Raw genomic sequence first — 20762 nt, 5'->3', positions numbered from 1 at the left:
TACCAGAAGGTGATTAAGTGTGGAGTCTCCACCTCAGCAGCGATGTTAGCAGTGAAGCTGGTCTTCCAGCGTAACGCCCAGCATTCTGGCGGCTCAATTCACATTTCCATTTGAGTGGCCGAGAGGGTAAGCTTGACTTTGTGCTGCGACGCGTTTCAATGAGGAAGTCCAAACTGAAGTTCGAAAGGTTGAAGATATTTAATAAACAAAATCAAACACAGAATAACTTAGAAGAACCAAAACGGTCAACAGAAAAAATGTCAGCGCAAGCTCACCCTCTGTCATCCGCCCCCCGACATGTAACAGGGGACATATAAACACAAACCACGACCATGTGACGCTTGCCAGAAGGGCTCAACAAATACAAATAAAAGCAACGTAAACAAATAATAATAATATAAATAATAAATCCTCAGAACTGCTACAGGATGTGTATTTTGTAAATTGTGTAACTTTTTTTGAATGCATGCTTTAGGTAACATTAAGCTGTCTTTGGCTCTTTTCTGCTGTAACAATGGGAATGTCCCCTGTGTGGCACTAATAAAGTTATTCTGATTCTGAAACTCAGGCTCAGCAGCATTTCGGCTCCGACACCCAGGTTCCTTGATGTTGATGGAAGGGAGGCTGAACACATCGGGCATGTTCTCAGTTTATCAGACTTTGGTGTCAGCCGTCCTCCTGGCATCCACTGACCCTAAACTAGGTCATCAGTTCAAAGTGAACAAAGCTGCCTCTTTCTTTGGAGTCATGTCCCCAACATGTGGTTACGTGTCAGATTTGGCTGCCAACAATGTGGTGTATTTCACACACTCGCTCAAGGACACCTTTTTCCACCTGCTTATCAAAATGTTTTATCGGTGAGAAACAGCAGCTGCTCAGTGATGTGTGCAACATAAAGAAGACAGGAAGGCAGAGTGGACACACTGCGGGAGACCTCCTTCAGATCACTGCAGCAGAAACATGACCATGAAGGTGAGGACCATTTCACATTTCAAATACTCTGTTATAATTCAAAGTCCTGCATTCAGCTAAATGACCTAAAGTACAGTTGTTGATGAACTTACTTTATAACCTTGTATTCATTGTATAGAAGAGGATAATTGTGATATCTTTTTTATATCTGACCAAAAGTGTTTTTTTCTAGTTCTGAGATTAAAGTCTGAACTTTGACTTTTTGAAAAGAAGAATCACTTTTGGTCCGATGTGAAAAGATGTTTTACATGAGGCCCTGATCCTCTTCTGTATACTTGCTATATATATATATATTATAATATTCATCATATGGTGTGATTACATATGAGGATAAAATGTACGTTCTTACCTCAACTGTGTGGAAGAGGATTCGAGCCATATGTGCATTTTGTTTTAGATCCGACCATCAGTGGGGTTTTTTAGTTCTGAGATCAAAGTCAGAATTCAGTTATTTGTCTCAGAAATGAATTTTTGACTCAACATGTCCTCTGTCCAGCTGGTCTCAGTCGGCCTCGTCCTCCTGGCTCTGCTGCTGGACAGCGGCATGTCTCTCGTCCTCCCAATGGACTGCAGCGACATCTACAACAACGACAAAACCCGACCGAGTGGAGTTTACACCATCTACCCCATCGGATCCACCTCTGCTGTCCAGGTACATCCTCTGAGAGACTTCATCCAACACTATATCTCACTGATCAAATGGATAGGATATGTTAATGAGAGTGTGTGTGTGTGTGTGTGTCTGTGTGTGTGTGTGTGTGTGTGTGTGTGTGTGTGTGTGTGTGTGTGTGTGTGCGTGTGTGTGTGTGTGTGTGTGTGTGTGTGTAGGTGTACTGTGACATGGACTCACTCGACGGACGGTGGACGGTGAGTACCTGAACTCCAAAGCTAAATCTGGCCCCCAGTTATCTGTGAACTGAAACCTGGTCAGACAGCAGAGATGAAAAATACGTACAGTATCTTTGTGCAGGATAAACAAGTAAAGTATTTAGTCTAATCTATCAAATCTACAGTTTGATAAATCTCTCCAGAGACTGTTGGGACACTTGAAGTGTGTTAGCTAAACCATGCTAGTCAGGTTAGCTCCTGGATGCATTCAGTGAATGGCAGTGAGAAACCAGAGGCTCCACCTTAGATCTACTGTTGGCTCCTGTTCCCCGTAGAGGCTGGTTAGACTCTGTTATGCTCTTTTTCCATGGACTGGAAATGCCCATTATATTTGCTGAGAGATTTAGTATTTCCCCCAGGTGTTCCAGAGGAGGGTGGACGGCTCCGTGAACTTCTACCGGCCCTGGGATCACTACAAGACGGGCTTTGGTAACGCTGTCGGAGAATACTGGCTCGGTGAGAGATGAAGACGAACCGGAGGTCCTGACTTGATCAAACTCTCGGTTCCCTAGCGTTCATGGTGTCTGTTTGTCTGCAGGTCTGGACACTCTCTCCCACCTGACTCTGAGGAAGAAGTACGAGCTGCTGGTGGACATGGAGGACTTTGAAGGCAACAAAGTGTTCGCTCGGTACTCCTCGTTCTCCGTGGACCCCGAGTCCTTCGGGTTCACTTTGCATGTGTCTGGATTCACTGATGGAGGGGCAGGTGAGGAACAGCAGGAAGTGCTTGATGTCTTTCTGATGTTCAGGAGACGCTCTCACACATAGGACTGGCTTCAGACATCAGAGAGAGATAAGGGGGTAACCACTGCAGATCAGGAACTGTGGCTATATGCCCATGACATTCTTCTGTATATCACACATCTGGAGGTATCCCTTCCTATATCTTTAACAATGAATGATCTGGGCTGTCCTTAGGCTAATAACTGATTGACAAAGAGAACATTACCCAAAGGGACCGTGCTGTAGTTCCTTCACAGCCTAATGTTGTTATATATATTCTGGAGATGCATTTCAACTTCAGAAATCATAAAGTGTTGTTAATATGTGGAGATTACTTTCTGCTATATTCCAAAATCACATGGAGAAATCCCATTGGACCAGGGGCCTGCTGCCTTCAGGGACCAACACAGAGATACTTCATCCCTGTGTTAGTTGTATTATAATATTCTGATTATACACTTGTTGTGTTTCTGCAGGAGACTCCCTGAGTTATCATAACGGACAGAAGTTCTCCACCTTCGACAAAGACCAGGACTCTTCTTCTTCTAACTGTGCCAGAACACACCTGGGGGGGTTCTGGTACACTAATTGTGAATACGCAAATCCCAACGCGGTTTATCTTTGGGGGGCTGATAGCACTAATACAAATAAAGAAGTGAGCTGGTACACTTGGAAGGGTAATAGCTACTCCCTGAAATCCATCAGCATGAAGGTCCGTCCTGTGCAGTAGTTCTGCAGGACAGCAACATGTCCTCAGCTGATATCGATCACATGTAATCACTCATCACTTTAAGATGGAAACAGATCCACACAGTGGGATAATGTCTACGTTTTAAAGTCAAACTGAATCACTATTTGCTTCATGCTGACAATAAATGAAAACAATGAAGCTGATGTCTCCTGGGTCCTTCCCTTTGTCTCCTGGGTGCTTCTGTCTCTGGGTCCTTCTGTCTCTGGGTCCTTCCCTTTGTCTCCTGGGTCATTCTGTCTCTGGGTCCTTCTGTCTCTGGGTCCTTCTGTCTCTGGGTCCTTCTGTCTCTGGGTCCTTCTGTCTTTGGGTCCTTCTGTCTCTGGGTGCTTCTGTCTCTGGGTCCTTCTGTCTCTGGGTCCTTCCCTTTGTCTCTGGGTTATTCTGTCTCTGGGTCCTTCTGTCTCTGGGTCCTTCCCTTTGTCTCCTGGGTCATTCTGTCTCTGGGTCATTCTGTCTCTGGGTCCTTCTGTCTCTGGGTCCTTCTGTCTCTGGGTCCTTCTGTCTCTGGGTCCTTCTCTCTCTGGGTCCTTCTGTCTCTGGGTCCTTCTGTCTCTGGGTCCTCACACTTTCAACAAGTTTTTTCACAGAAATTCACTGTATTATTTTACAGACCTTTCTTGTTTTTCTATATTAAATGCATTTACCATAAAAATACAGTAAATTACTTTTATTAAAAATAAATAAAGGTTTTATTCTATAAATTGGTTTAATGATAAATGTTTACAGGACAATTCCATTGTTGAATTGTCTTGAATGTTAAATGACATTGAATTCTATGTAAAAACACATAAAATACACATAATTTTACTGCATGTAAATCTTTTGATAAAACATCATGTAAAATTAAAACAACTTTCTTATTTTTTGCAGTAAAACCTTAAATTTAATTTAACAAAATGTAAAAAAAAACTAAAACAACTGTATTCTGTACTGTTGTGGAATACAAATAAATCTTATTATAAAACATCTCTTAAATGTTAAATACATGTATAAATCTTCACAACATATTTTATATATTGCAAAAATACCTAAAAGTTATTTTGTTTAAATAAAGTAGTTTTCATATAGTATACTTAAGCAATAGCTCACGCCAGGCCGTGTATAGGCTCAGTATATCACAGCCAATGAACAGCCAGGCAGATGCTCAACAACCATTCACTCAGTAATTAAACCTTGGTGATGTAAACTTTCAATAAACATCGTTCTGACCTGCACCAGAGTGAGGGACCAAAACAAACGATTAAGAAGGCACACACAGACGGCTGATCTTTTTCATTTTCATCTCACCCGGACGCAAGAGTTTATTTTTTATGTTTACATGTTTTCGATCGACGAGAGAGAGTGAAAATGGAACCCAGTTGCTATTTGTTGTTTGTTTATATCACGCAGTCTGTTCTTCTTCTCTCGGTGTATAGTCTGTCTTCCGGTTGTTGCCTCTTTTGAATGACGAATACACGCTAACGCCGCCTGCTGGTAAGGAGAGTTATTGACACTCGTTGACTGAAGTATTTGCAGTGTGTTCGTAGGCGGGCGGCGTAGGCAGGCGGCGTAGGCGGGCGACGTAGCCGACGTAAAAGTCGAGACGCGTTCTTTGGTCTCAGGTTGGTGTGTAGCGGCCTTTATGGGAGCTCAGCTCCCATTGGCTCCCACATAACTCATAACTCGAACCCTGGAAGTACTATTAAACATGGAGTAAGGGTGCTATTACAAAGTAATACTTAACAGTCCTTAAAGTTGTAAAATGCACTAAAAGCCGAGTCTAGATTTATGTTCTCTCTCCATTCATTCTACTGAGCCGAGAGTGGGGGGCCTGGGGGCGGGGCTTAATGACAGGAGGCGGGGCTTAAGGAGCGCATGCTCTGTGAGCACACATACGGGTTCTTCTGCTCTGACAGCCAGGCATGCTGGGTAATCTGTGACGTTTGCTCTCTCGAAAGTTGGGCCATTTTGTCCTCATGAGCCAATGAGCAGCTCTCATAGGAAAGAACGAGACCGCGCCTCCCCAGTGGCAGAGCCAGGAAATTTTCAGTGGGGTGGCCAGGGTGGAACCAGTGATTGGGGTGGCATTGAAATCACTATTATATGAACATAAAAATACATCTCACTATAAAATAAGGGGTTATTTAAGGCACCGACAACGAGTGTTGGGACTAACGCGTTACTGTAACACAACTACCTTTTGCGGTAACTAATAACGCTACTAGTTACCTATTCCCATTCAGTAACACCGTTATAGTTACTGTGATTTAAATGGGTGCGTTACTGCGTTACATTATGTGATGGAACTGAACCAAATCTCCCTGTGGATGTGGCTTACAGGCGAATACAGCGATGTCCTCTCACAGCACCATGGAAAAGTGAAAGTAACCAGAGAGGAATGATGATTGGTTAATGCGGGGTAACATTTCAGGGTAAGCCAATCAGAGACAGAGTTGGGTGGGTCTTGCCTTATGGGGAAAATACACAGACACAAAAATACTTGCTAACACACACACATACACGGCAACACCCACCACCAGCACACACACACACTATGGCAGATGCAAGTATCAGCGAGAGCAGCAGCGCATTTACAAATTGGAGATATAACCACTATTTTCAATTTGTGGGGATAAAGGACGCAACAAATATTATGGTCAAATGTAAACTGTGTGCAGGACAGAAAGCATTGTCCACATCGAAAAACAGCAATGCCAATCTCCTGAAGCACCGAACTAATGTACATGGGGCTATAAAACTAGTCGCAAAGACCCCACCGTCTCAACCACCGACAGTGACCCAGATGGAGCAACACCATCTAAACAGCCAAAAACGATTTTTTTTAAATCGCCACATGTCACCCAGAGTCAATTAAACAGATTGATTGCCAGGTATGTTGTTGAGGACATGCTGCCCATCGCAACGGTCGAGTCTGTTGCCTTCAGAGAACTAGTCAACAACACGAAAACTTGTATTTTTATTATTTTTAAAGTAAAGTAACTAGTTACTTTTAGAGAGCAGTAACTATAACTATTACTAGTTACTTTTTTTAAGTAACTTGCCCAACACTGCCTACAACACACCTCTACATTATTTGGGATTAAGTGGTGGAATAGATCAAATAATATTCAGTATATCTAACTATTTTTTTCGTATTCCCGCAGGCAAAGTATCAACGAAGCTTACATTATACAATGTAATGCAATATACAGACTGTTTAGCTTATGGTGATCAGCAGCCCTATGAGCTCATTCTCTCAGTGTGTCATCAGGAATACAGAGACACACACACATCATTTAAAGAAGAGTTTTTAAATTCAATGATATGTTAGGAATAAACATCTTAAGGATGATGCCATCCTCCTTGAAGTGGGCAATTCGGCAGAGATAATGCAGATGGCCTTGTAGTCAGCAGGGTCCCCCTCTGGCTGCTCCCAGAGGTGTTAACCGAGGCATCACACCACAGTATCATCCGTCTGAGAACACAATAAAGCTTTAGACAGTGGAGAGCATGGGGATGACATAGTTGTGCTGTGTACTCATACTGCAAAAGCTTCACTTACATCAGCTTTTGGAGCAGTCTCAATCAATTGAGACTGTCAAAGTCTCCTTCTGAATCAAATCATTATGTATTTCTCCATGAGGTTAAATTAAGGTGTCAAACTTGAGCATTTATGTTTGTGTGTATTACAGAGAATCCAGAGACGTCAGGATAAAGGAGGTGAAACCAGATAAATCAGCACTGGAAGACTGAAGGCACTGTTGTATTTTATTGTTGTATAGTTTTGTGCTTGTTGGTTTACTGTTAGATGGTTCTAATTCAGTTTGTGTTTAAGAATTTAAAAAAACATTACAATAACAACAATAAGAAATAAAAAATTAAGCATTAGAGAAGTAAAGAGAGAAAGAAATGAATACATGGTGAACAAAGGGTTCAAAATGTTGTAAACAGTCCAACTTGTTAATATGCTTTAGTAAATATCATAGACTGTATATTTAAATGGACGTAGGGTCCGTGACGTCACCCATAGGATTCTGCAGAGTTGCCGTGAAGCCCTTAGTAGGCGGAGTCGGCCACTAACGGCTCAACAGTGACGTTAGAGTTCAACTCCCGCCTTCTCCAAATAAGGGCAAAGAGGCGGAACCGAGGCGGGACCTCCTGCCACCGAGCTGAAAGTTCCAGAGCTAGCTGAAGCTACCAAGCTAAGCTAACATGCTCCCCATCTGCACGCTGCCGTCACATTTTACGTTTCTAAGGTAAGCGGACATGAAACTATAAATAATAATCTAAGTTATTGAGTTTTTAGCATAATACTTCAGAATCTTAAAACCCCTTAACGTTTGTATGCAATTGTGCTAAATTCAACACTGGAATCAAGCAAATATTAATATGTTTGCATGACATTAGTTATTTATATTTTGATATCACTTAACTATACGTTTAATACATTTAAGTCAAGCTAAGGTACATGTGATGGTAGCTAGTTAGCGCTCTTACCTGTGAGGCCTCCTCCAAACAGCATAATAACCAGACTATCATTAAAACTAAGTACCAGTTCTAGATCCTTGACTTTAGACAAACAATTCAAAAGATAAAATGTATTTAAAGACCAATCTGTATTTGAATGTGCCTCTTAACCTGAGATATTAGTTATACAGTAATAGTATTGACAATCTAACAAAACTGAGCAACTCAACAGTCAACTTTATGTTTCTTATTGTCTAAAGCATTTATTATTTTCATTTCCCCCCTCTCATATTCAGTGTGGACGGATTGAGACAGCGTGGTGTCCAGAGAGCTGCAGAGACTTCAGGGAGAAACCTCCGTGTGATGGACGTCCTGTCTGTTGGTTTGGAGAGGACTGAGGGTCTTTCCTCTGCGAGGAGGACCAGGCCTGATGGAGGAGCCCATGCTGGGCACAGCTGATACCAACTGCACAGGCCTAGTCTGTCACTTTATTTGACTAAATGTGCTTACTTATACATTTAATAGGTTTACACCTTCTGTCCATATGTGCTTTTGGTTCACATTTCAATAAATTGTATTTGTATTTGCTCTCCTTTTGTCCATTATTCTTACTGAAAATGTTAGATTACACATTCACATCTGACTGAAGATTGGCCCCATTTATTTGTGACGTTGCAAAACAAGGTACATGTTGTGAAGCTCATAAAGTGAGGCAAATAGAAATAATCAGCTGATGGAGTGTAGATGTGGAAATAGCTGCATTCGATCAGCTGACTGTTTTTACAATAAAAGTAGTTTCTTAGTGAATGTCCTGTACTGGTCTTAAAATCTCATAACATCAGCTTTTAATGTTCCTCTTGGATGTTCTTCTTGACCCTCAGAGAAGGAGAACATGTCGTGTCTTTCAGGCATGTCCTTTCCTAACAAAAATGACAGGAAACATAAAACATATTATTGCAGAACAAGTGTGTTATTTATGAAAGCGGTGTGTTTGTGTGTTTAGGGGCTGTAGATATCATTATTGTGTAATTGTAATGTTTTTTTTTTATTTTAACAATGAGCTACAAAGACAATCAGATTATGAATGAACAGTATGAAGTTCATCAACATTGAAATATATGTTATTATCAAAATAATATGTAACTGTTATCAAAACGTAGTGCAACTGTAGAAGCTTGCTCTGTTGCCTCACTGAAAGAATCACTTTTACCACGTTTTTTACAGACAATATTGAGAGATAAATAGCAGCAGTTCTCACTATGTGTTAAATATCTTTGCCTTCAATACATTACATTAGAAAGCTGACAAAGTCATATTGCTAAATATCTAAATGTAACTTTTTGCATGGAAAAAACCCTCAACTTAACTGATGTGTAGGTGATCTAGTATTTAGTATTGTTTAATGGAATGTATATCAGTGTATTCAAGTCAATACTTCATTCATTTAAACCAATATCTTTCTTGATTCTTTGTACAGTATGAAAAAAATAGTCTTTGTACCTGAGCTGAAGTTCACTGCTGTGAGGAGTCCAGTTCTGTCTCTCACTCTCTGGTCCAGCCTGTCTGCATCACCTGGACACTTTAAACAAACAGATATATATGTAAAGTACCATGTGTACAAACAATATAACTGATTCTCTTCTGTTGAACATGTTGGATTGTGTATTGTCCGAGTCAGGGTCCTTTTTATTTTACTGTAACTTTGGAAATTGTGTTACCAATGCTTACTGTTTATTTCATACCCATTTGGTAATGCAATTAATAAAAACTTCAAGGTTTGGGTTCGTTCTTCAGATGACTGTGACGTTAACGTGTCAGCTCGATAATGAACTCCAGCTCAACCAACCATATTGTAATATCTAAGTAATCATCTTGAAATATGACATTAATAATTGTAATATACACACATCTTATTGTGAGGTTGATTTCACATACACTCAGAGGTGTGGACTCGAGTCACACATTTTATGACTTGAGACTCGACTTGACAACATCACAAAAGACTTGCGACTCGACTTGGACTTGAACACCAATGACTCGGGACTTGACTTGGACTTGAGCCTTCTGACTTGAGGTGACTTGCTACTTTAATTCAGAGGTCTCCAACACGCCGATCGCGAGCTGCCGCTAGAAGAGCAGACTCCCGTCGTGGAGAGCAGAATCTTCAGCCGCTCCTACTCTTGCTGAGAATCCTTGCAGGCAGGGGCGGGTCTTTATTTAGCTGGCCCACCATGCGGCCAATCATATGCGAGGACACACTAGGATCATACCATTATGTGAAAGAAGGGTGGGGGGCACAACATGTGTAGTGGTACAGGCCAGCTGCACAGAGCGACAGGGAGACGGGGAGCCGGATTGAAATGCAAGCGCGTCGGAAAAAGTCAAGAAATGAGCGAAAACCGAAAAAAGAAGCAGCATCCGGCTGCTTTTCAATGATACTGGAGAAAGCAAAGCTGAGTGCAGGATGTGTAAAATGAAAATAACCTTCAGAGCAGGGTTTTTTTTTGGTAACCACTCAGGATTTATTGTCAGAGGTGGGAGAAGTTCAGACAATTAAAAAAAAGTTACAATCAGGGTTCCCGCGGAGTCATAACAAGTCTTAAAAAGGTCTTAAATATGATTCAGGAGGTCTTAAAAATTATCGGATTTGAAAGGTACTTCTGTGTTGCGATAGCGTCTAAATGTGTTTTGGGGGAAATGTCCGGGCTGCAAAGTAACCAGTGCGGTAACAGCCTTTCAGTTCCCCCCAACAATTTGTATTGAATTAAATCAACATGGAACCAGTAATCACTAACTTTGTTTCCCCCGGCCCCTTATTGGAGAGCACCCAGCTAGTAACCTAGCAACCAAGCTTCAGCTCATGTAGCCTATCTTCGAATCTACTTACAAATAAATATGGGGAAGTGTAAGTTCAACCGTATTTGGTTGGAAAACATCTAATTTAGTGCTTGGTTGAAACCAGTGGAGGGAACGTGTTTGAAGCCCGCTGCACCTTTTGCAAAAGAAATTAGTGTTTGTTTTGCTAATGTAGCGTTAGCTAGTGCAGCAGCAGCTAATGCAGCGTTAGCTGGTGGAGTGTTAGCTAGTGCAGCAGCTCCCGCAACAACACCGGGGGACCTCCGGGCGAAGTTTGGGTCTACGTCAACCCTAAAAGCGGAGGTGCTGTAGACGCTAAATACCGTAGCTAAACACCAATCATACAACAGCAACGATGAAATAGTGTAGCCAAGGCAGCAGAGCTCTGAATATAGCTCTTGTCACTCTCTCTCAGACACACACACACACACACACACACACACACACACACACACACACACACACACACACACACACACACACACACACACACACACACACACACACACACACACACACACACACACACACACACACACACACACACACACACACACACACACACACACACACACACACACACACACACACACACACACACACACACACACACACACACTAGGGCTGCTCGATTATGGCAATAATCAAGATTATGTTGGTCAATAATTAATATCACGATTATTAAATATGATTATTCATTGACTTTGAAAACATCCATTTATTTAACTTTAAAACAAATAATAATTTGAACAGTATCTGTTTAACTGTTGATTACCCTGAACGTATAATTCAACTGAAAAACCAATACAAAAATTAATTAAATAAATTATACATTACTAACAAATTCATTAGATCAAATATGTTGTAGTGCACTGTCACAACCTAGCAAAGCAAAATAATCGTTTTTTCCGATTATGTTGTTTTCGTAATTGTGGCAGGCCAAAATCGTAATTGCGATTAAAATATGATTAATTGCACAGCCCTAACACACACACACACACACACACACACACACACACACACACACACACACACACACACACACACACACACACACACACACACACACACACACACACACACACACACACACACACACACACACACACACACACACACACACACACACACTTTTTGTCTAACACGCTAACACAGTTCTGTACTGTTACGCTGTTGTGTTCAGTCACTGTTCTTATGTTGAACATGAATACATTTACTTTGTAAGTGATTATGGGACGTATTTCTTCTTTATATACATTTTCCTTCATACTTTATTGCCGTTAAATAGGTCTTAAATTATATTCAAAGTGGTCTTAAAAAGGTGTTAAAAAGTCTTAAATTTGAGTTGGCGAAACCTGCAGGAACCCTGTACAATAAAAAGTCCTGCATTCAAAATGTTACAAGTAAAAGTACAAAAGTATTAGCATCAAAATATACTTAAAGTACCACCTGCAGAGGGATCTAGATGCAGGTGTTCTTTTCCCCATAGAGACCGCCTGGCTGCACATTATCCCTTGCATAAAGATAGATTGTGGGTCCCTTACAACATGTTGTACACAGTGGAAATAAACATTCTGGTTACCTCAACATCAGGGATCTTATACATTAAACTCCTTCTGAATCAAACCGTCACGGTAGCCTTACCTTACTGATCCCCCTTAAATTAGAAAAACACACGTTACTTTACCAGCAGAGAGAAAATTGATTATTAAATGATTAATGTGACTAATAAAGAGCAATTTGATTATTAAGTATTATTCTGTTGATCGATGTCATTACATTTGGTGAAAAACACATAATGACTTGTTTATGACTCGTTTTGTCAAAGTTTAGGACTTGACTTGACTTGAACTTGCCCATCCTGACTTGAGACTTGACTTGGACTTGCAAAACAATGACTTGAGACTTGACTCGGACTTGAGCGCAAAGACTTGAGACTTGACTCGGACTTGCAAAACAATGACTTGGTCCCACCTCTGCATACACTACTTCGACATTAGCTTGTCTACATACTTGAGCATAGCCAATTTAAATTAACCTTAGATGCATACAGTTCTACCTATATAATAAAATATCTCTAAGTTACAAGGATGTAACCTTATTTTATCAACCTCAAACAGAAGCCGTTTGTTCAACAGTATTATCCCACTTAACACTTGTCTATTTAGTTGTAACCTTGATATACAGTCTATGATTTTAACTTGGAGGCTACGATTACAATCGTGAGCACCGATGTAGCTACCACTAGCCACTAACTAACCCAAGCCTTACCATTCATTACGTAGCCGATTAAAATCATTAACACATAAATAAAGCACTCGAATTTCACTTACCGCATTCATGCACCGTCTGTTTTAACCGCAGAGCGAGTCACAATAGTCCGATATATAAGCATGAAGAACAAACAACCACGGCCGGCTACAAGTTGTGTTTGCTGGATGAGCTGAGCAGGCAGAGTCCCTGTAGCTTCACGGAGCAGGTAGCAGAGAGACAAGAAGCTAACAGCGGCAGTCACTTGACAGAGCTGTCACTCAATGTGACCACGCCGTAATATATGCACAAACTTTAAGACCTAATATAAATAAAAGAGTCGTGTTAGAAAACAATTCTCTCACAGATCCATAATCATGAAGGTGGAATCTAACTATATCGCTAATAAAATGTATGGAGCCAGGGGTAGAAACATGTTTGTTTCTGCTGTAAAGTTGGGCATTTTAACATGGGGGTCTATGGAAATTGCTCCTTTCTGCAGCCATCGCCTATCGGCCAATATATGAACTGCAGTGTGTGGCACTTCCGTATTGGCTTCCCGGCTCTACCCCAGTTTGCCGCTTGGTAAATATATTAGATGGCTGACTACAACAGTGCGGCTCAATGCCTCTTGGTGAAGAAGAGAGGGGGTTGTCCACGCCCCTTAGCTGTGATATACTGAGCCTATACACGGCCTGGCGTGAGCTATTGCTTAAGTATACTATATGAAAACTACTTTATTTAAACAAAATAACTTTTAGGTATTTTTGCAATATATAAAATATGTTATGAAGATTTATACATGTATTTAACATTTAAGAGATGTTTTATAATACGATTTATTTTTATTCCACAACAGTACAGAATACAGTTGTTTTAGTTTTTTTTACATTTTGTTAAATTCAATTTAAGGTTTTACTGCAAAAAATAAGAAAGTTGTTTTAATTTTACATGATGTTTTATAAAAAGATTTACATGCAGTAAAATGATGTGTATTGTATGTGTTTTTACATAGAATTCAATGTCATTTAACATTCAAGACAATTCAACAATGGAATTGTCCTGTAAACATTTATCATTAAACCAATTTATAGAATAAAACCTTTATTTATTTTTAATAAAAGTAATTTACTGTATTTTTATGGTAAATACATTTAATATAGAAAAACAAGAAAGGTCTGTAAAATAATACAGTGAATTTCTGTGAAAAAACTTGTTGAAAGTGTGAGGACCCAGAGACAGAAGGACCCAGAGACAGAAGGACCCAGAGACAAAGTGTGAGGACCCAGAGACAGAAAGACCCAGAGACAGAAGGACCCAGAGACAGAAGGACCCAGAGACAGAAGGACCCAGAGACAGAAGGACCCAGAGACAGAAGGACCCAGAGACAGAAGGACCCAGAGACAGAAGGACCCAGAGACAGAAGGACCCAGAGACAGAAGGACCCAGAGACAGAAGGACCCAGAGACAGAGACCAGGAAGGACCCAGAGACAGAAGGACCCAGAGACAGAAGGACCCAGAGACAGAAGGACCCAGAGACAGAAGGACACAGAGACAGAAGGACCCAGAGACAGAAGGACCCAGAGACAGAAGGACCCAGAGACAGAAGGACCCAGAGACAGAAGGGCCCAGAGACAAAGTGAAGGACCCAGGAGACATCAGCTTCATTGTTTTCATTTATTGTCAGCATGAAGCAAATAGTGATTCAGTTTGACTTTAAAACGTAGACATTATCCCACTGTGTGGATCTGTTTCCATCTTAAAGTGATGAGTGATTACATGTGATCGATATCAGCTGAGGACATGTTGCTGTCCTGCAGAACTACTGCACAGGACGGACCTTCATGCTGATGGATTTCAGGGAGTAGTCGTGACCCTTCCAAGTGTACCAGCTCACTCCTATAGCAAAAATAGTGCCATCAGCCCCCCAGCGATAAACCCCGTTGGGATTTGCGAAGTGACAATCGTTGTACCAGAACCCCCCCAGGAATTTTCTGGCACAGTTAGAAGTCCAAGAGTCCTGGTCTTTGTCGAAGGTGGAGAACTTCTGTCTGTTATGAGTACTCATGGAGTCTCCTGCAGAAACACAACAAGTGTATAATCACAATATTATAATACAACTAACACAGGGATGAAGTATCTCTGTGTTGGTCCCTGAAGGCAGCAGGCCCCTGGTCCAATGGGATTTCTCCATGTGATTTTGGAATATAGCAGAAAGTAATCTCCACATATTAACAACACTTTATGATTTCTGAAGTTGAAATGCATCTCCAGAATATATATAACAACATTAGGCTGTGAAGGAACTACAGCACGGTCCCTTTGGGTAATGTTCTCTTTGTCAATCAGTCATTAGTCTAAGGACAGCCCAGATCATTCATTGTTAAAGATATAGGAAGGGATACCTCCAGATGTGTGATATACAGAAGAATGTCATGGGCATATAGCCACAGTTCCTGATCTGCTGTGGTTACCCCCTTATCTCTCTCTGATGTCTGAAGCCAGTCCTACGTGTGAGAGCGTCTCCTGAACATCAGAAAGACATCAAGCACTTCCTGCTGTTCCTCACCTGCCCCTCCATCAGTGAATCCAGACACATGCAAAGTGAACCCGGAGGCCTCGGGGTCCACGGAGAACGAGGAGTACCGAGCGAACACTTTGCCGCCTTCAAAGTCCTCCATGTCCACCAGCAGCTCGTACTTCTTCCTCAGAGTCAGGTGGGAGAGAGTCTCCAGACCTGCAGACAAACAGACACCATGAACGCTAGGAAACCGAGAGTTTGATCAAGTCAGGACCTCCGGTTCGTCTTCATCTCTCACCGAGCCAGTATTCTCCGACAGCGTTACCAAAGCCCGTCTTGTAGTGATCCCAGGGCCGGTAGAAGTTCACGGAGCCGTCCACCCTCCTCTGGAACACCTGGGGGAAATACTAAATCTCTCAGCAAATATAATGGACATTTCCAGTCCATGGAAAAAGAGCATTACAGAGTCTAACCAGCCTCTACGGGGAACAGGAGCCAACAGTAGATCTAAGGTGGAGCCTCTGGTTTCTCACTGCCATTCACTGAATGCATCCAGGAGCTAACCTGACTAGCATGGTTTAGCTAACACACTTCAAGTGTCCCAACAGTCTCTGGAGAGATTTATCAAACTGTAGATTTGATAGATTAGACTAAATACTTTACTTGTTTATCCTGCACAAAGATACTGTACGTATTTTTCATCTCTGCTGTCTGACCAGGTTTCAGTTCACAGATAACTGGGGGCCAGATTTAGCTTTGGAGTTCAGGTACTCACCGTCCACCGTCCGTCGAGTGAGTCCATGTCACAGTACACCTACACACACACACACACACACACACACACACACACACACACACACACACACAAACACACACACACACACACACACACACACACACACACACACACACACACACCACACACACACACACACACACACCACACACACACACACACACACACCACACACACACACACACACACACACACAACACCACACACACACCACACACACACACACACACACACACACATTCTCATTAACCATATCCTATCCATTTGATCAGTGAGATATAGTTTGGATGAAGTCTCTCAGAGGATGTACCTGGACAGCAGAGGTGGATCCGATGGGGTAGATGTTGTAAACTCCACTGGGTTTTGGGGTTGTCGTTGTTGTAGATGTCGCTGCAGTCTATTGGGAGGTCGAGAGACATGCCGCTGTCCAACAGCAGAGCCAGGAGGACGAGGCCGACTGAGACCAGCTGGACAGAGGACATGTTGTTCTGACTTTAATCTGACACATCCTGAGTAAAAAACTGAATTCTGGGAAAATCTGATTACTTTTAAAAACGGAATTCTGAGAACACAAAATAAATTTGGGGGAAAAAAGTCAAAATTCTGACTTCAATCTCAGAACAAAAAACCTACTTTTTGTCAGATCTAAAAAGGAATTGCACATGTGGCTCTCATGCTCTTCCACACAGGTAAAATAACAAAGTACATTTTATCCTCATATTTGATCACACCATATGAAGGATATTATAATATATATGTATAGCAAGTATACAGAAGAGGATCAGGGCCTCATGTAAAACATCTTTTCACATCGGACCAAAAGTGATTCTTCTTTTCAAAAAGTCAAAGTTCAGACTTTAATCTCAGAACTAGAAAAAAACACTTTTGGTCAGATATAAAAAAGATATCACAATTATCCTCTTCTATACAATGAATACAAGGTTATAAAGTAAGTTCATCAACAACTGTACTTTAGGTCATTTAGCTGAATGCAGGACTTTGAATTATAACAGAGTATTTGAAATGTGAAATGGTCCTCACCTTCATGGTCATGTTTCTGCTGCAGTGATCTGAAGGAGGTCTCCCGCAGTGTGTCCACTCCTTCACTGCCTTCCTGTCTTATTTATGTTGAAACGTTCTTCCTTGTTCCGCCTTTCTTCCTCAATGTGCTGCCAACAATGTTGAAAAGGGGAATTACTGTCCCAATGACGCCAAATGATCAAGGGGAATTGTGTGTTTGTTTAAGTAAATAAGAATTCCACCGCTATTCTTTCATGTGGGCACTTTTTCATCTATCTGCAGCTTTTCCTTTTTTTCGTTCAGACTATTATGAATCCGTGTATCTACCGTCCAATTGTTTTTCTTTATTAAACAAGTAAACGGAAGAGCGTCTGAGAGGCCTTTTTGCTTTTTACTTGTTACCTTACTAAATGGTCTAATGGTCATTGGAGCGAGGGGCGGGGCCAAACTCAAGGAAGTGATTTCAAAACAAAAGCACTCGTGTGCTTGGAACGGTGATAATATTATAAACAAGGTGAATTTAGCGATCACAACGAAAACGGCCAAGACACATATTGAGCCCAGAAAATGAATGATATTAAGTGCTGTATTTATAATAGGCCTCAATCTAAAATGGACAACATTGTTAGGAGATTTAAACTACAGCGATTCTGCACTGCGGTCACCTCAGCCGTCTCTCGAGTTTGTTTTTTTCAATTTCAGATGCTCTTCATTTTTTGTCCTGCTATATTTGATGATCGATAGCGATACAAGTATTTGTTATCATAAGTTCTTAATAAAACTGACACTGTTGGACTCGGTACTAGTTTGACTGCTACCACAATACAATGAAGTACTTCTAGTGTGTTGTTTAAAAAAAAAATCCTCTGTCAATGTCCCCTCCTGAGAACCAAATCAAGCCACTTCTGTTAAGTTTGATGAGGGGGAAATGATTTTTGTTTGCCATTAGTTCTTTGTGAGTTTGACACTGTTGGACTCAGTACTAGTGAAACTCCCACAAGTACAATGAAGTACTTTATTGTGTACTTTTCATGTAATCCTCTGTCAATGTCCCCTCCTGAGTACAAGAATGCATGTTTTTCTGCAATTTTGAATAAGCATTAAAAAGCCTTTCTTCCTGAGACTGACAGTATTGGACACTCCCCCATGTCAATACGTTTCTCTTTTTGTAGTGTATTGGTCTTTTGTAGAGGTTTTTCATTGCCAGCTAAAATGTTGCCTATGGGGCAGCAAATTGGTCAGAACCAGCCCTGGTGTCATCCCCACAGCACCCCCCATTTGAAACATGTTCCCACGGCTATGGATGCCTAAATCCATGAGTGGGAAATATAATCTACGTATTCGTCCAGTATTGGATCTTCTAAAGTTTCACCATCCCGGAATAAAACAATAAATCTATGTAGGTTATTGGGTTATTTTTCAATATTTGGCAGATGGGACAAAAAAGGGAGGTGTAGCTCAACAGGAACCTTTGATCTTGTGTTGGGTAACATTGACTCTGTAAATACGACTCTTAAAGTATGTGGGTCACACTGCAGCTTTTCTAAGTAAAATACTTTGATAAATGGTAGTTTTAAACACTTTTGTCTTTTTACTTCTGATGCTAACTGATGTGAGTCCCATGGTCCCCTGAAGTGGCTGAATTACTTTAAATATAGTGTATAAATTCAGGTTTACAATACACGTCCTATTCTTCATAGAGCAGGAGGTTAGGACACCCACAGCCAATTACTAAGAACATCTATGTTAGGAGGTGTTTTTAGGTTTTAAACAATAATATGATATATGAGGATTTGACTTCTAATGGATTATTTTTACTTTACTTCATGCACTGGTTAATACTGCTTGTTTTTAGCTTCTGTTGCGCTAACGGATAAAAGAAGATGTTTCTACAATGATGTGGAGGGAGAGTCCTCTCCAGTCAGACTGAGAGGCTGATAACTACAGCTCAGTGAGGTAAAGGACTGAGTGTTTAGATAGTTCACTTTAGTCTAAGTTATCTCAGTGGGTCTCAAACGTTTTGATCACAATTTATGTAAACAAATATGGGCGGGCCGCCCAGGTATATTAACGGCCGCCCAAGTATATTTCGCAACCCATTTAGTTTTTTTAAATTTTTTTAATAATTTCATGCGCGTGTAAAAGCACATTTTCCGCTCGTGAGTAGCTTGTTTTGCGCTAGAATATTGACCCACATCTGACTCCATCTGCTTATCTCCATCGGCATCTCCATCTCACCTTGTTTCCCTTTGTTTCCCTTTGTTTATAATATTATCACCGCTTTTGTTTTGAAATCACTTCCGTGAGTTAGGCCCCGCCCCTCGCTCCAATGACCATTAGACCATTTAGTAAGGTAAAAAGCAAAAAGGCCTCTCAAACGCTCTTCCGTTTACGTGTTTAATAAAGAAAAACAATTGGACGGTAGATACACGGACTATTATGCTATACAAATCATTAATTATATTTTATATTTCAACACAATGTGGTTTCCACACAGAGTAATACTTAAATATCAATCCTTACATGTTCAGATAATCAATGTTTAGTTTTCTGTATGATTTTCTTTTTGGGTATTTTCTTACAAGACCAATCATCTTCCTCTACAGCAGGACACTTTCTGAATGATATGGGTTTTGATAGTGATGCATGTTGGCAGCACATTGAGGTAGAAGAGTGGCTCAAGGAAGAAAGGCATGTAGGTGTGTTCCCTAATACACCCTTCCTCATGGGGACAGGTTTGATAAGGACCTTAAGAAACACATGTACACACACACAGACACACACACATTTCATAGTACTCAATTGTAGCACGATATATCAGAACATGTCAAAGAAGAATCAATGCATTACTGCATGAACGTACTTTATGTTTAAATACATCTTACCTGTGGGTTATTATTGTGCGATGTAAAGAAAGCAGTAGCTTTCCAACGTGCCCCCGAAAACAGTTTAAAACGTACAAGTTTCACAATAGTTTTGCAGGTGAAAAACTAAAGAGGGGCTTCAAAATCCGGCAGCACCAACACCTGATCTGCCGGATTTGGAACCTCCTCTTTAGTTTTTCACCTGCAGGGCCCAGAGTGAAATGCTTTTGTGAGCACAAACTAGAGGGGGACAGCAAACACCAGTGTGATTTTGGTGAGTCTGTGACTATCCTGGAGAAAGATATAGGGGGGGTTCCAAATCCGGCAGGAGAAATACCTGCTCTGAATGTTATGTAGAGAACAGTGCAGATCTTCCCTATTGACACCAGGATTAACCTAGTCTAAAATAAGGAACATTAATAGTGTGATAGAAAATGAAATGTAATATAATAGAGGCACAGATATAAGATCAATAATACACTTTATTTTAGGGCACCTTTCAAAGCATTCAATGTCACCTTAAAATACAATTTAAAAAAATAGGAGTGGCATTACAATACAAACATGTGTTGAGTAGGGATATATACAAATGATATTCAAAGGAGCAATTCAAGTGAGTGAAGCCAGTTTGAACACATTATTTTGTAGGCTTGATTGAAAATAACACAGTGTCT

General features: G+C 40.9%; 1 protein-coding gene and 1 pseudogene across 1 annotated transcript; one reads left to right on the top strand and one right to left on the bottom strand.

Annotated features, from left to right (window-relative positions):
- Nucleotides 1-1453: 1453 nt before the first annotated feature.
- Nucleotides 1454-3472, top strand: LOC117546949 (microfibril-associated glycoprotein 4-like). Its single transcript, XM_034217387.1, has 5 exons — nt 1454-1624; nt 1801-1839; nt 2220-2316; nt 2399-2566; nt 3060-3472. The coding sequence occupies exons 1-5, from the start codon at nt 1454-1456 to the stop codon at nt 3311-3313; spliced, it is 729 nt and encodes a 242-aa protein (XP_034073278.1). The 3' UTR covers nt 3314-3472.
- An 11078-nt stretch (nt 3473-14550) lies between these two features.
- On the bottom strand, nt 14551-16686 carry LOC117546951 (annotated as a pseudogene).
- Between the last annotated feature and the right edge of the window lie 4076 nt (nt 16687-20762).

This window comes from Gymnodraco acuticeps, unplaced genomic scaffold (assembly GCF_902827175.1).
Source record: "Gymnodraco acuticeps unplaced genomic scaffold, fGymAcu1.1, whole genome shotgun sequence".
In the NCBI taxonomy this organism is placed as follows: Eukaryota; Metazoa; Chordata; class Actinopteri; order Perciformes; family Bathydraconidae; genus Gymnodraco; species Gymnodraco acuticeps.
Note: the sequence above shows the minus strand (reverse complement) of the source record. Positions and strands in the feature narration are given on the sequence as shown.

Coding starts and splice junctions, on each gene's coding strand:
- LOC117546949 (XM_034217387.1), top strand. CDS start 1,454: ATGTCCTCTGTCCAGCTGGTCTCAGTCGGCCTCGTCCTCCTGGCTCTG. Junction 1,840..2,219: donor CACTCGACGGACGGTGGACG/GTGAGTACCTGA, acceptor TATTTCCCCCAG/GTGTTCCAGAGGAGGGTGGA. Junction 2,317..2,398: donor TGTCGGAGAATACTGGCTCG/GTGAGAGATGAA, acceptor GTTTGTCTGCAG/GTCTGGACACTCTCTCCCAC.